Below are 14,909 nucleotides of genomic sequence, written 5' to 3' on the forward strand. Positions count from 1 at the left end.
TAAACTTATATTGAAGTTTTTCTTCATTACCCATTCAAGCCTTCTCCAGCCATTAATGTTATTATACTTTTATTTCAATTTACTTTATTATTTCAATACACATTGAATATTTAGATGTGTGCATAACTTGTATAAAAACCAACATATTAAAGTTAATAACGACGATAATGAGCATTTTTACATACATTTGTGACAACGAGAACAAAACTAACGTTAAGTCTTAACAATTATAATTTATATATACGAAATACTATTTGAGATTTTTATATGTACCTCTTAGTATTACAATATTTCCACATTCAAGAACACCTTATAATAAATTATTTAAAAATGAATGCTCTGAATCTAACGTAAATAATGAATCATTCAGTATAATTACTACTACTACCAAGTACTACTAACAATCAATGTAAAAAGAAACGGCAGATTATTTAAGACTTCAGTACCAGTAGTGCTGTACTATGTAACATTAGTCCTACACAGCCAAATAAGTAAAATAATACAAGTGTTTCAATCTCGCAAAAAATGAAAAGCAGACAAAAAATATAGTTACAAAACTAATCAAATATATACAGTTCATGTTTATAATACAAATAAATTGTTTTTATTAAAACTTACTGAATAGCGTAGCGTAAGTGTTCCATCCTTTGTTCTTAGTTAACCAAACACTAAACAATGGAGCCAAGATTCGAAGAATAACATTCTTGTAAATTCGTTATTTAGACCACAAATTGTGCTTGCTGAACTACTCATTCGTCAGTCTTAACCAAGTCACAAACTCTCGCTATTTCTTTACCTTAAATTACAAAAATTCAATGAAACTGAATTAAATAACATACAAATAATACTAATAGCCTGTTGACGTACAGTATAAAGATACAAGAAGCACTCTGGCGGAATGCAGACGACTAAATTGGTTACCAACGCAACACCGACCTCGCTTTCACTTCACTGAACTGAACAAGGGACCGTGTAGTATATTATTTAGTGTTATAATCGCATATTTTATTGTTTCAGAGCTGGCGGCGACATGCTAAATACGTTTGACAAAAACATTGCATTTTAAAAAAATAAGTAAACTAATTATAAAGAGCAAAAAAATCGACTTATCACAATCAAATGTTTGCTCTAATCGCCTTTAGCATTAAATAAAATATATTACACTGGATGCCGCTTATTGTGATCACAGATAATGTTATCAGAATTACTAAGTCCTGACCAAATGCATAAAAATACATAGGAAAAACATCGTTTATTGTAATCAGCGCTTCGTTTTTTTTTATGTTGTTGTTGTTATCACTTTTAATCAGCTTAACCATCTCAAGGTCAAGCGACCTGAGAAAGGTTCACCATAAAAATAGTGCGTGGCTAAGTTGTCATTAAGATCCCTTACGCTCCTGCGTTTCCTTTCCATACTTAACAGTACAATTGTTTTCGAACCTTGGTGAAAAACGGTGCTCCCAGAAATTTCAATTTTTGTTAACCTTCTTTAATAATGGAAGAAGTGTATAAGAAATGTAAAGATTTAACCCTTAAAGAAACAGTTGCCATTTTAGAACGCTATGATAAGTTACCAACATTGGGGAAACGTAATGCAGCAGTGCAATTAAAAATTTACCAACCTCTTTTATGTAAAGTTTTAAAAATCAAGCCGACATTGAGAGGGAAGCAAAACAGTTTGTTTGTTTGTTATGAATTTTGCGGAAGCTACACGAGGGCTATCTGCGTTAGCCGTCCATAATTTAGCAACTTAAGACTAGAGGGAAGGCAGCTAGTCATCATCACCCACCGCCAACTCTTGGACTACTCATTTACCAACGAATAGTGAGATTGACCGTCATATTATAACGCCCCTACGGCTGAAAGGGCGAGCATGTTTGGTATGACGGTGATTCGAACCCGCAACCTACTGATTGCGAGTCGAGCTCCCTAATCATCTGGCCATGCAAAACAGAATGAAAACTTAAACTGTAAGAGAAAGCGCAGTGGAAAAGATGGCCAGTCGAATCAGCATTAAAACTTTGGTTTACTAATGTTCTCTTAGACTGTTATTCGGACAGACCCAGAATTGACAGATGAAGCTGAACCCCATAAAGCTGATAAACCTTCAAAAAGTGCTGAAATGCGAGAGGCGCTTCGAATTTTGCGACTTGGCGTACAGCACAGAGCAGGCGAGTTTTATAAACAGTATGATTATGGAAGTTTTATTAATGAATTGCTCCGAAAAAATATTAGACAGTCAACTTTACAAGAATTTTTGTATTTATTGTTTTAATTGTTTTTAAATATGTTAACAAACGTAAAATCCAGCTTTCAAACTTTTAGGTAATGTGTTTGCTACCCAATATCAATAAAGATTATTGTAACTGCTGAATTTTTATTTCATCGGTTAACGTTATCATTCGGTTATTGTTATCAATGCAACTGTGTTCCGAAATGATCACAATAAGCGGCATCACTGTAATTGCTGGGGTCTTAAAACCAAATTCGACAATTCTTAAGTTAATTACACTCGAGATATATGAAATGACAAACGATATGAAGCTTCCCGAAATTGTAGCAGATAGAGGACAATTTATAACTGAACGAGATATCTCGATATAATTTTGAAATATTTATGGGTGTTATAGATGAAAAATAATTAATTTTTCGTATTGTACTCACGTTTCGTCATACATAAATTTTGCTCAATGCCAAAATTACCAGAACTTAAGTTTATATTCTATTCAAATATAGAAGAAATTTAACTGTCATTTGAGGCACGCCATTGAATTTCGAACAGATTTAACGAAATAGTCAGACGCGTGTCATCACAGGCGTTTCGTAGTTGAGCAAATATCCTGCTATAGGTTTTTCATATGTCGTGCTAATATCCATTGTGAACATATCATTTAAAGCACAAAGCCCAATTGCCAAGGTATACATGTAATTCATTAAAGATACAAAACCCAATTTCAGTGCAAACATGCATTTTATGATACAAAATCCAATCGTCTGTGTAAACATGCAATATAAGTTACAAAACCCAATCGACAGTGTAAACAAGCAATTTAAGCTACAAAATCCAACCGTCAGTGCAAACAAGCAATTTAAGGTACAAAATCCAATCGTCAGTATCAGATATAAAAGACTATTTAGCGTAGGTATTATTAATTTATTTATTTTGTGAGTGGGTATTTCATGATTGTTTAATTTTTTTTTCATAACAAGAGAATTAAAAGCAATTATTTTAAAGGCGATAGTTATAACAAGTTTGGTTATATAACTCGGTAAGAATCTTAGCGTTGTGTTTATAATTCATTGATGTCGAGGCTATCGAACATCGTGTGCAATCTACTGATATCGAGTATATAGAGATTTCTAGAAGGCTTAAGCGATAAACGTATAAATAGTGGCAAACAGACGAAAAAAAATAGCAGAAAAGAGTAAAGTCACGGGAAGGAAAAGTTTGTTCCGAGAAAAGTTAAAAGCAAAGTTAATCGTCGTGGGGGTGAAAGGTCTAATAGTTGATATGTTAGAGTAAATTTAACAATTTCCTAAAAGATAAGGAGAATAAATTGTCTCGTCAATGGGTGTTCTAAAGTTATTGAACCAGCCTGAGTGGAAATTGATAAAAGGCAGACGATTCTTGGAAATATGAAAAAGGAGCAGACGATTTTTGAAGTACAGGATACAACAGCGGTAACTCAACGACAACGTAAGTGAATTATAAATGGATAGTCTGGCGATAGAAATAGCGAAAAATAGTCCGGTTTGTCAACTGAATTCTGAAGCAACTAAACAGGCCTAAGTTGACTTTTGACAAGAAGGTGAGAACTATATAGTATTTAAGATATAACTATGATCTCCATAGTGTAAGGAATTTTTGTACATACGTTTAACTTGTTCCGAATATACATATTATTTTGAAAACACGTGGAGTGTGTGCTGTTCGTTTATTTTTTTTTAATTTATCGCTAACAAGTCACAGACACCTACTGCAGAAGAATCCTTAGCCCAATACACTCATGTATTTACTTACTTAATATTATACTGTTTAAAAAGTTCCAGACAGTCAGCGTAAACACGCAATTAAAGGTACAAAATCCAATCGTCAGTGTAATATTTTCATAATTAATAACAATTTCTTAAATCTCGTCTCAAAACCAGAGAAAATTAAAAATTTTAAGCGCTTCTGAAAATAGGATATTCTTTACAGTACTATGTGCAGTTTCCTCTAAACTAAGCACATGCTCAGCAAACATAGATGCCGCTCACAACTCCCTATCAAGCCATAGCTATCGCTTTTCTGTGTCAGTTGCTGTCTAGAATTTTAATTGATTTCACTTATTTTCTGTAAACATCTTGGGCTTTGAATACACGATTTGTTTTAAGAATTCAAACGTATATACTGTTTTAAAATTACTTTTCTGAAATTACTTTATTAGCATGATTATGTTTGTTTGTTTTGAATTATGCACAAAGCTACACAGGGTCTATCTGTGCTCTGTCCACCACGGGTATCGAAACCCGGTTTCTAGCGTTGTAAGTCCGCAGACATACCGCTGTGCCACTGGTGGGCAGCCTGATTATGATTCTGAGTTGGGTAAATAATGTATGTAAATGTGTAGATTGTATTGTACTAGAAAGTCGGTGCTCCTGACACTAACTACAAAATATGTGGGTAGTTTTTCTATAGTGTTTCACCATTCTCACTGAAATATGGGCACATTTTTGGCTTTATAGTGCTATACACACAGAAAAATATATATTCGATACCTTTTTACAACTGTAGCAATATAGCAGTGAGTTTTTCCACTGTAAGACAACTCTGTAAGTGTAAGATTACCCACGGAGAAAACAGTAGTGCTCCTGGGGTTTGTAGTTCACTAGCTACAAAGAAAAATTTCTAAACAGAACCTCTTTGTAAATACAAGAGAAAAACAAAAACGGATACCTTAGATTCAGATAAGTTATGATTACAAAATAATAATGCATATTTCACTACTTGTAGAGTCAGAACCACCAACTAATGTAAAACGTTACACAATACACCTAGTTTGGTTAGTTGTCAAGTTTGGGGGATCGAAAGATCCATGATCCGTGATGCTGCTGAACATGTTCTACACATTCAGCTATCGGCACAATACAACTGATAATAAATTCAGTTATTCAGTTCAAACTGCCAGTTAAAACCTCTGGCACACCAGATGTTGCTGTCCGACTACCTTCTCTCTGGTCAATAGGAGTCTCTAACCAGGTCGTTTGGTCCACATACGTATAACGTGCTGCTCCAGTTTAAAATTCCAATTTAATTCAAACATATACCGACAGAATATCGTTCAAACTTCTGTGAATTACAACTTAAAATATTTTATCGTCAATGTCATCACAGTAAATAACTTTATAAATACATTAAAGAAAGGCTTATTTTCAGATTCAGAAAATTAATAGCAGTAATTGTTTTTTGGTATATATATATATATATATATATCCCATTTAGGTTATTAGTGATTTGGTATACTAATTTAATTGATCACGGAAAAATATTGTACACCAAACATGCACCACACACTAAGCCAAAACATATTTAATGCTCGTCTCTGTAAAGCCAGAAGGATGCTGTACACCATAATGTAAAAAATAAACTGTTACGACTGGTCATTGGAATTTCCATATACATGAGCACTTTATTTAGCTGATGGTTGGAAACGTTTTTCAGCTTACATGGTGCTTTTTCACAAAGTATTATTAAAATCCAATGGAAATATAACTCTATATCAGTCTTCCACCTAATTTTATATTTTCAAGTATACCATATAATATATGTACCTTCAAGAGGTAAGCGGACTGTATATTTCAACAGCAAGGTACCAGAGTGACGGCAACTAGCAACCATGTAAAAATCAATTATTCCTAATTTCTATAAAATCAATGCTGTAAAACTAAACGTTATGTTTTAATCAATGTAAAACAAAAACAAATGTTCTTGAGAATACTATCTTTCCGACACAGAAGAAAATTATTTTCAAAATTTGTATATATATAAAATGGCTCCACTTGTCTGGCACTAATAGCGATACGACAGTTACTGTGCGGGTATCTTTATCTTGGGGATAATCATCCTACAGTTCTCGTAGTAGAAAGAACTGGGTAAATCATATCATGTATTTGGGTGAAACTAAAAGCCAGCTCGTATAGAAGATATCAAGGGTAGACCAAACAAACAAAAGCAAATGTAATGCAGCTAACACACGCCCACACAAGTTAGACTATAATGGTTTTCCAACTGCTTTTCTATAGTGAAATATTAGAACGGCCCCAAAACTTATAGCTTTAGGCCACGTGCACTTTCCAATACGAAACACATAGTAACTCGAGATACACAACCGAACATCTCGAATGTGATGGCTATTTTCAATATTATCTAGTGTTCTTCGTGTTTAGTCCGAGCCCATAAAATATACCAAAGTAATTTAGTATGTTCGAAATATAAAAAAAAACACTTCTCAAACAGCCAGATACACACATACTAATATTATTACTAACTATTGTAAAAGCCTCCAAATCTGAATCCTCCAAAATGCATTTGCAACTTTGCCGCCCATTAACAGACATAAGAAACATAAAGGGCCTTCTAGCTTTGGGAAACCAAACCCTATCATAGCAATATCTACTTTACCTAAAGAGTGTCTCTTCCCAGCATCGACCCTTGTCCCAGTATTCATTGAGCACAGTTATTTTCTAATCACATGAATTGCATTATTGTAATAGTTCTATTAAAACTACATTTCTTGTAAATACTCGATCATCGTTCAGAAACTTCTCGTCATAACAAACGGCAACTTAATTTCACTTAGTGCTAAATAAATCCTTGGTATAAAAACTCCCTCCTTGGCAGGCTTTAATATAACAGAAAAAGTGACGAAATTTAGGAGTTATTTATGTCTATGTTAGCGATTGAATTCAACAAAAATGGGAACTAGCAATGAAAAGAGGAAGTATTATAGGAGAAAAAGTGGAATCGAACTCGTAAAACTGGGGAAATTCGGAGAAATCGAGCGTGAACGACTGACCAATCGACACCTGGTTTTTATGATTATGAATTTAATGAATCATAAGATTAAAATATTTATTTTCAGAGTAACAGTGGCAAAGGTTCTATTACTATTAGCAACATTTTTTCTATTGTCACATACTATAAAATCACTAACAATAATGAATTTCAAAAGACCTCAAAGTGTGATTAAAATCACACAAACTACAGATATTGTGCTCTCACAAGTTACTGCCCAAGAGGTCTTTCGGTAAAGGCCAGACCTGCAATGCTATTTTAACACATTTCTGATTTTAATTCCAAAATGGATAAAATAAGGGAAATGTAGAAAAATTTTGCAATTTACATAATTTTTATAACAAATTTTAGGCCTATTGGTTTCTTATGCTATGCCAGTTTTCGGCGTGTAGACCGTAACTTTTGACTAATAAATTTAGTTCGTGACAAAATCACGTAAACTGCGTTTATTTTTTACTTGCAGTTTATGCGAGTTTTTCAATCACAAATTTATAAGATTTGTTGTCTCCAATACCTTGCCAGTTTTCGGTGCTTAAAAGTTTAAAATCCATACACTGCATACATAAAGAGGTTTCAGACGAACTTTTTTCTCTCATAGTTCAACCCATACGATTAGTTCTGGTATTTATCGAAAGGTCCCATTGCGCAGTAAATTGTAAGAAATAAAAGATAGGTCTCAAATGTTATATTTGCTCTCTAATTTGGGATGGGCAAATTATGAGAAATGTGCAGAAGACAAAAAGGACTTTGCAGTTTAGGTGATTTTTTTATCACAAAGTTTAGGTTTGTGGATTCCAATACTTCAACAGCTTTCGGTGCTTAAACAGTAACTTCCAAATAACTTTTACTGTTCCATTGTAACACTTCAAACTTATATACTGATTAATACAAAGAGGCGAAATTTTGCATAAAATTGTTTGTTATTGTCTAATATTCTTTTTCAAACTTTTTCCAAACATCCTGCATTTCATGTATGAAATAGATGAACAAAAAAAACCAAAGTATGTTCTGTAAACTCCGTTAATAGCCTATCCATATGTCTAATTAGAATGAATTCATATCTGTGTATAAAATGCGGTCATAAACTTTTCAAGAACAGCCTTCTCTCTCAGTGATAACATACTCGCGTGTAAATAGACACGATACATCTCTTCACGCCTACACACTTTCTGATCTTGTTACAGCTACTTTCCATAAAGACGGAAGAGTTCGACCAAGTAATTCGTAACTGCAACTTTTATCAGGCCACATTCTGCTATTCGCTGTATCTATCCACTGTCAATTGAATTGGGTATTTAGAGTTAATCCCACTCTTTATACGTCACAGCTATACACTTAATTCTAACATGTGACCTAATTGTTAAACCGACGTGTGTGCTTTAGGTCTAAAATAATTAATAGTACTATGAAAAAGTTAAACGCTATTCGCCCATATTAAATATTTAATCTTGGGTGTCTAGACGCTTACATCCGCAAGAACAGACTACGAAAGAAACCATAGCTCAACAAATTAACGATTACGCCATGCCTATTCTTAGTAAAATACTGTCCATATTTGTTATACGAAAAGTAGAGCAAACCAAATTTTAAGACCAAAGCTACAAATTACAGGAATCCGTAGTAGATAACGTCATATCAACAACACTAAAACGGTTTAAACGCCGAAAGCTAGTGGAGCATTAGAAACCACTAGGCCTAAAATTTGTAACAAACGTCACGTAAACTGCTTTTTTTGTTTCTTCAAAATTTTCTTAATTTGTCTCTATCGGATTCAAAATTAGAGGCATATAAAAATACGATTTCAGATCTATCTTTCTTGTCGCACACGTCACAGCCCAATAGTCATTTCCTTCAATACCAATGAATAACAGACAATGTTCATAAATCTATATAAATATAATAGTACTGTTTGTTGTATATCCATGTAACTATTTCGCGAGGTGTGGATGGATCTTCACCAAAATTGACATGGAGGTTCATGCAGTGGTACATACAAATTCTGAGTTTTGCGGTTTTGACGGGCGTTTTTACGTTTTTTACCACTACTTCGCCCCCTGTAGATGGATCTTCACCAAATTTGGCATGAAGGTTTGTTGTTGGACCCATGCAGAGATACAGATGAAATTGCGTTTTTTTACAATTACATATGAGGGAATCAACTTTTCATGCCCTAATGTAACGTTTCATTAATCATGAATTTACATAACTTCTCTCCTGGGGACGGGTACTCCAGCTAGTCTAAATAAATAGTACTGTCTGTTGTATGCCCATGTAACTGCTTCACAGCGTGTGGATGGATCTTCACCAAAAATTGGTATGGAGGTTCATTAGGTCCATTCAGGGGTTCATACAAATTTTAGGTTTTGCATTTTGCGTTTTTCACCACTACTTCGCCACCTGTAGATGGATCTTCACCAAATTTGGTATGGAGAATTATTGGGTCCTTGGGGATATACATATAAATTTTCAGTTTCACATTTTGTGTTTTGCAGTTTTTATTGGCGGGTACTCCAGTTAATAAAACAATAAAACAAAACACGCACACGAAAGACCTCAGGAATATTATTCAAAACACTGTCAACACTTATTTACATAACATAGTTCTCAAGGCTCAATATCTTTGTTATAGTTTTCAATCAGTTAAAATATGAAAGTACACAAATGACTATAGAGTATAACAAAAAGTAACATTTAACATGTTACACACAGCAAAACAAAAACAAACGCTGAAGTCCGATTTTTGTCAGTAATAATGCCTACCCCCCAAATAGTATTTTCAGTTCAACTTACTATATATCTTTCGAATGTTGATCATTAATTAATTTTTGAGAGTAGTAATAGTTTTCCAATTATTATTTAAACGCTAATACTAACAATTGTTTACGAATGTTTGTAATTCACTGTGATGCTTCCCTCACTCCATTCCCACTCCTCAAAAAGAGCCAGTCTAATTTATGAAAGTTATATCTAGGTAACACTGATAACGCTACTCTGGTTCTCAATATTTTCCAATCAAGTTTTATTCAATGATCACGATTCCTAATTTCCTAGTTTTAACGATAAAGTACAGCAGTGTGTGTGTGTCGTATTTTAACATTTATTTATAATACTGGAAAATTATAGCCGTATGCACACACAAACACACAAGTACAATATTCGGTATAAATTCTCATCAGTTTTCAACTTCTTTCACAGTAAGTCTTAGTGAATGCCTTCAGGCTTTAACATCCTTAATTAAATATAGACTTTCACGCAGATCACAAGTCATTAATCATATCTTAGGAATAAATAAAAAATAGGGGATGTTATATATTTATAAACACACATTCTATTATCTATTGGGAGTACCCTTCCATACTCATGGTTAAAAGATGAAACCCTAAAATTTTCATTATGTATGATTCGGTGAAATAATATGCTGTGAAACGAGTCTTATAAAGAAGATAAATCGATGTATAAAATTTCAATGATCCCCCATCAAAAATCATCATCCATGTTGAAACTTGCAGTGGTTGGCCAATCACGAGCTTGCTATCATTTCACTCAAATCGATATTAAGTTATTCTTCTCATAATACGTTTTCTTTTTAACAGTCCCCCGGTGGGACAGCGGTAAGTCTTCGGATTTACAATGCTAAAATCAGGGGTTCGGTTCCCTCCGGTGGACATAGAAGATAGCCCAATGTGGCTTTGCTATAAGAAAACACGCATTTTTTTTTTTTTTATAACAACGCTATGAAATTACAAAACTGGAGAGACAATAAAGTACGAAATGTACATACAACAATAATATCTCACATATTTAAATACTTTAGGCTAAGGAGTTCAAAATTACAAAACTGGAGAGACAATAAAGTACGAAATGTACATACAACAATAATACCTCACATATTTAAATACTTTAGGCTAAGGAGTTCAAAATTTTTAATCCAACAATACTTCAACAGGATTATCTATTCGTTGTCCAATTTTGGAAACTAAGGTTGATTTATAGTTATCTCAAGGTCAATTAAGTACATAAGTGAGTTCTGGTATGTGTTACATCGTATGTAACTTGACTACGTTGCAGAAGCCCCAAGCCATGTGTACATTCAACATATAACTCATTTGTGGTAATTAAGTACACCCCTTTTATTAACATATGTATGCTATATCTTGCCTTGATGTAAAAAACAAACAAAGCACACTTGCAAATACTTCCCGGAAGTACTGAAATTAGCTGCACTAATGTGTTTGCTTTATCGTGCAAAATCACTCCAGTTAAATTATGCTGGAGTGAAAAACGGTTGGGAAAAAAAGCGAAATACTTCGATGAATGTTTAAAGAATAGAGCTTAATTATGAAGGTTCGACAATGTAAGAATTCACAATGCATTCTTTCTCAACTAGTTCCTGTTTCTATCGCTGCCAGACATCCAAAACTACAAGTAGTTGTACAAGGCAAGGTCATTACACAACTGGATTGTCCAATCTATAAATCTGAAAACTGATTATATCAGTTAATTTAATTGGTAAATAACCATACAAAACAGTTTAAAAAACTGAATGCAATCTTCCTTTTTTTTCATAATTACGCTGTTTTGGGATCCTTCCATCTATTCATTGATCCCTACATTATATCTATAATAAATGAAATTCTTCCATTTCTCTCTCTCTCTCTTTTAAGTATCAGCTTGTTTTGGGATCCTTCCAGCTATTCATTGATCCCTACATTATATCTATAATAAATGAAATTCTTCCATTTCTTTCTCTTCTTTTTTAAGTATCAGATTGTTTTGGAGTCATTCCATCTGTTCCTTGACATCTATATTTCTATCATGATTATAACGTAGTTGTTAATAATTTTCTCTCTCGAACTATACACAACATTAACGTTTTCTGAATACAACACACGAACTATGCAACATATTATTTCAAGCAACACAAAATAGGAAATCCGATAATCTGAGTGTTTTGGGAGGGGTTTCTTTTTACTATTCTGATAAAAAACAAAAACAACTGGTATCCTACTTTTGAAGCCTTACCGAGAAATCTCTACGCTAAGAACTAAAATGTACTAGTACTAGCTATATATTATTACTGCCCCCCCAGTGGCATAGCGGTGTGTCTGGGGAATTACAAGTTACAAAGCTAGAAACCGGGTTTCGATACCCGTAGTGGGCAGAGCACAGATAGCCCTTTGCGTAGCTTTGTGCTTAACCACAAACAAACAAAGAATTACTACTGAACTCGTGACGCGAAAATTGGACACACTACTACTTTTCGTTTATCTAGAGTAGAAGTAGAAGGAATAATGGTAATAGTAGTCAACAATTTACAGAAAATGATGAAGCCACGGACTAGAAGAATAATCGATTAAAAAAAACAGGTCAATAATTTATGTCTAATGCTTATTACATTAAATTATACGTATAAATTCAAATAGGCTTATAACTATAAGTTATACAACTACAGTACTTTGAAACCATAAGATTATCTCCTAGTCACGACCCACGAAGACTTACAAGTATAACACCGTTCTTGAATGGGATTGGGTTGCTGTTAAAACTCAGAGTGATTACTCATCATACCATTTTATACACAGAATACAAATCTATATTAATAATAAATATTATCAGGCTTTGGCAGTAAGTAGAGTACTTGTTAATTGGAACACGATTGCATATTATCAACATTTTCTGCGTTGAATAATATTTAACATTTCGTTGTTTTGTAACTCAATGCTTACACGGTATGTAGCTTAAACATACACAAAAAATAGTTCATTAAAACTTACTTTATTCGGTATTATTAAATGATTCTCCTCTGTCTGCAGTCCAACGAGTTTGTTCATAATATCGAGCTCTGGCGTTTAAAACGTTATGGAACGAGCTATTTCACAAACAAATATGAGCATGCGCGGGAACGAGTGAAGAGGCTAATTACTTTGTTTCCTTCCTAACGTACATGATAAAAACATTATACGAATTTTAGGTGAAACTGATGTACTTTGCAAACAAACGACGGCAGTTTGGCTAATCTGTCTTGATTACGATCTCAGGAAATCCCATATGCGAATAACAATATTCCTAAGTAATAAAAGTAACTAAAACTTTTGTTTGAATTACATTTTACGGTATCACGCCTAAAAGTTACTATACATCCGTTTCTTTGTTTAAATGCGTCTTTCTTTAATATTTGCGATATTTCATGCAACACTACTTGGCATTTACCTCATGAATCCGTGATAACTACCAAACAGCAAGCAATAATTTCAAGTTTAAAACTACAGAAGATTATGATCGAGCTTAAGTAAATAAAATTAATGTTATTTTCAGAGGGGATGGTCTTAAAAATGGACGAATATCATCATAAATATAAAAATAGTTATTTCATTACTAGGTTCGTCTTAAGAGGTTTAAATTTCAGTTCCATATCGTCAGATAATCCAACTTACAACCAAATATCGCACGTCATAATTGTTAAAACTCAAAATAACTGAATGTTCCAGACAAGTAGTTAGAAATTTTACAAACCTGACTTTTCTCAGTGCTTAAACCTGTCTACCCCACCTTATAGCAACTGGAACTTTGTACGATTTCACAAAGTTCCCACCCATCCAATTATTAATGTATACGTACATTTGATGTTTCTCCCCGTTTTATTTTTAGCAGCAACGTTCGTGTGTCACATGAAATGCACGTTACTCTTCTGATGAATTACTACTAGTCGTAGATTTAAGTTAAAATGATAATTACAAAATTTGTGAATATTTTCCGTGTTACAAGTACCACAGTTTATGCAAGCAATCTATTTTCTATGAATAGCTTATCAGCGTAACGAAACCAAAAACTTAAATTAAGTATAATATATTAAGCCTAACTGACGATAGTTCAGTAAAAACAATTAACAACAAACAAAACCACACTTCGGTTGATTATTAATATTATAGTGATGGTTACAATCACTAAAGAAACCGAACTTTTACCTTGTTAAATAAATGTGAGCTCATAGCTATTACAATCCATAATTTTGTCGTATTAAGTTGTGTTTATATATATTTATACGAATTTTTCATAACAATAAGGAAGATCATTATTGGTGTCGTATGTAAGCCAATGAAGCCTCTAGGACAATAATATTTTAGTCCATCCCCTGCAGCCCTTATTTTGAACTGAAAAACAACGTGTGAAGGTAGCTTATCAATACCACCCACTACCAACTCATGGGCTATTCTAATCGAAAAATGGGATTTGACTGTCTCTTTTATAACGCAACCACTGTCCCATAGGGCGAAGCGCGATTTTGCGGCTACGGGAAAAACCAATAACTCTAGGATTCACAGCCCGGTACGCTAAACACTAGCTCACGCCCAGTCTATAAGTAAAATAATACACTAAATTATAAGTTAAATAAAACCATGTTTACGAATGTTTCGTGTATAATATTATGGCGGGTGCCTCAAAAATATCTGCGCTGGCCCTGTTCACTAGTGGGTTTTTCATGTTTATTTTGTTGACTTTCGCACTAAGTTACTCGAATGTTATTTTGACAGATTAGAGAGAAGGCAGCTAGTTAACGCCACTCACCACCAATTCTGAGGCTACTCTTTGCCAACGAAAAGTTGGGCTGACCGTCACATTATAACGTTCCCACAACTGAAAGGGTCAGCATATTCGGTGACAGGATATGAACACACAACCCGCAAAATGCGAGTCGAGGACCCTAACCACCAGATCGGGTTTTTCGTGATTTGTAACTGTGTTTGTCGGGTTCCTGTGTCCTAAAAGTGTATGTTTACATACATCTTACTAGTGGACATACCCTAACCACCAGATCGGGTCTTTCGTGAATTGTAACTGTGTTTGTCGGGTTCCT

At 33.8% G+C, this 14,909-nt stretch overlaps 1 protein-coding gene across 6 annotated transcripts in view; it reads right to left on the minus strand.

Moving 5' to 3' along the window:
- LOC106458541 (tripartite motif-containing protein 2-like) overlaps positions 1-14,909 on the minus strand; it is a 53,273-nt gene that overhangs the window by 10,104 nt on the left and 28,260 nt on the right. Inside the window, exon 1 of one of the 6 annotated variants that reach the window (XM_022384793.1) lies at positions 12,829-12,957. The exons of 4 other annotated variants lie outside the window; for them this stretch is intronic. Coding sequence is in view for 1 of the 2 variants with exons in the window: in XM_013918060.2 (XP_013773514.1) it covers positions 619-644 (26 nt within the window). In the remaining variant the exon portion in view is untranslated. Of the gene's footprint in view, positions 1-618; positions 1,043-12,828; positions 12,958-14,909 lie in introns of those variants that run through there. One more of the 6 variants, XM_013918060.2, reaches the window with a different exon arrangement.

The sequence above is a fragment of the Limulus polyphemus genome, unplaced genomic scaffold (assembly GCF_000517525.1).
Source record: "Limulus polyphemus unplaced genomic scaffold, Limulus_polyphemus-2.1.2 Scaffold483, whole genome shotgun sequence".
Taxonomy (NCBI): Eukaryota; Metazoa; Arthropoda; class Merostomata; order Xiphosura; family Limulidae; genus Limulus; species Limulus polyphemus.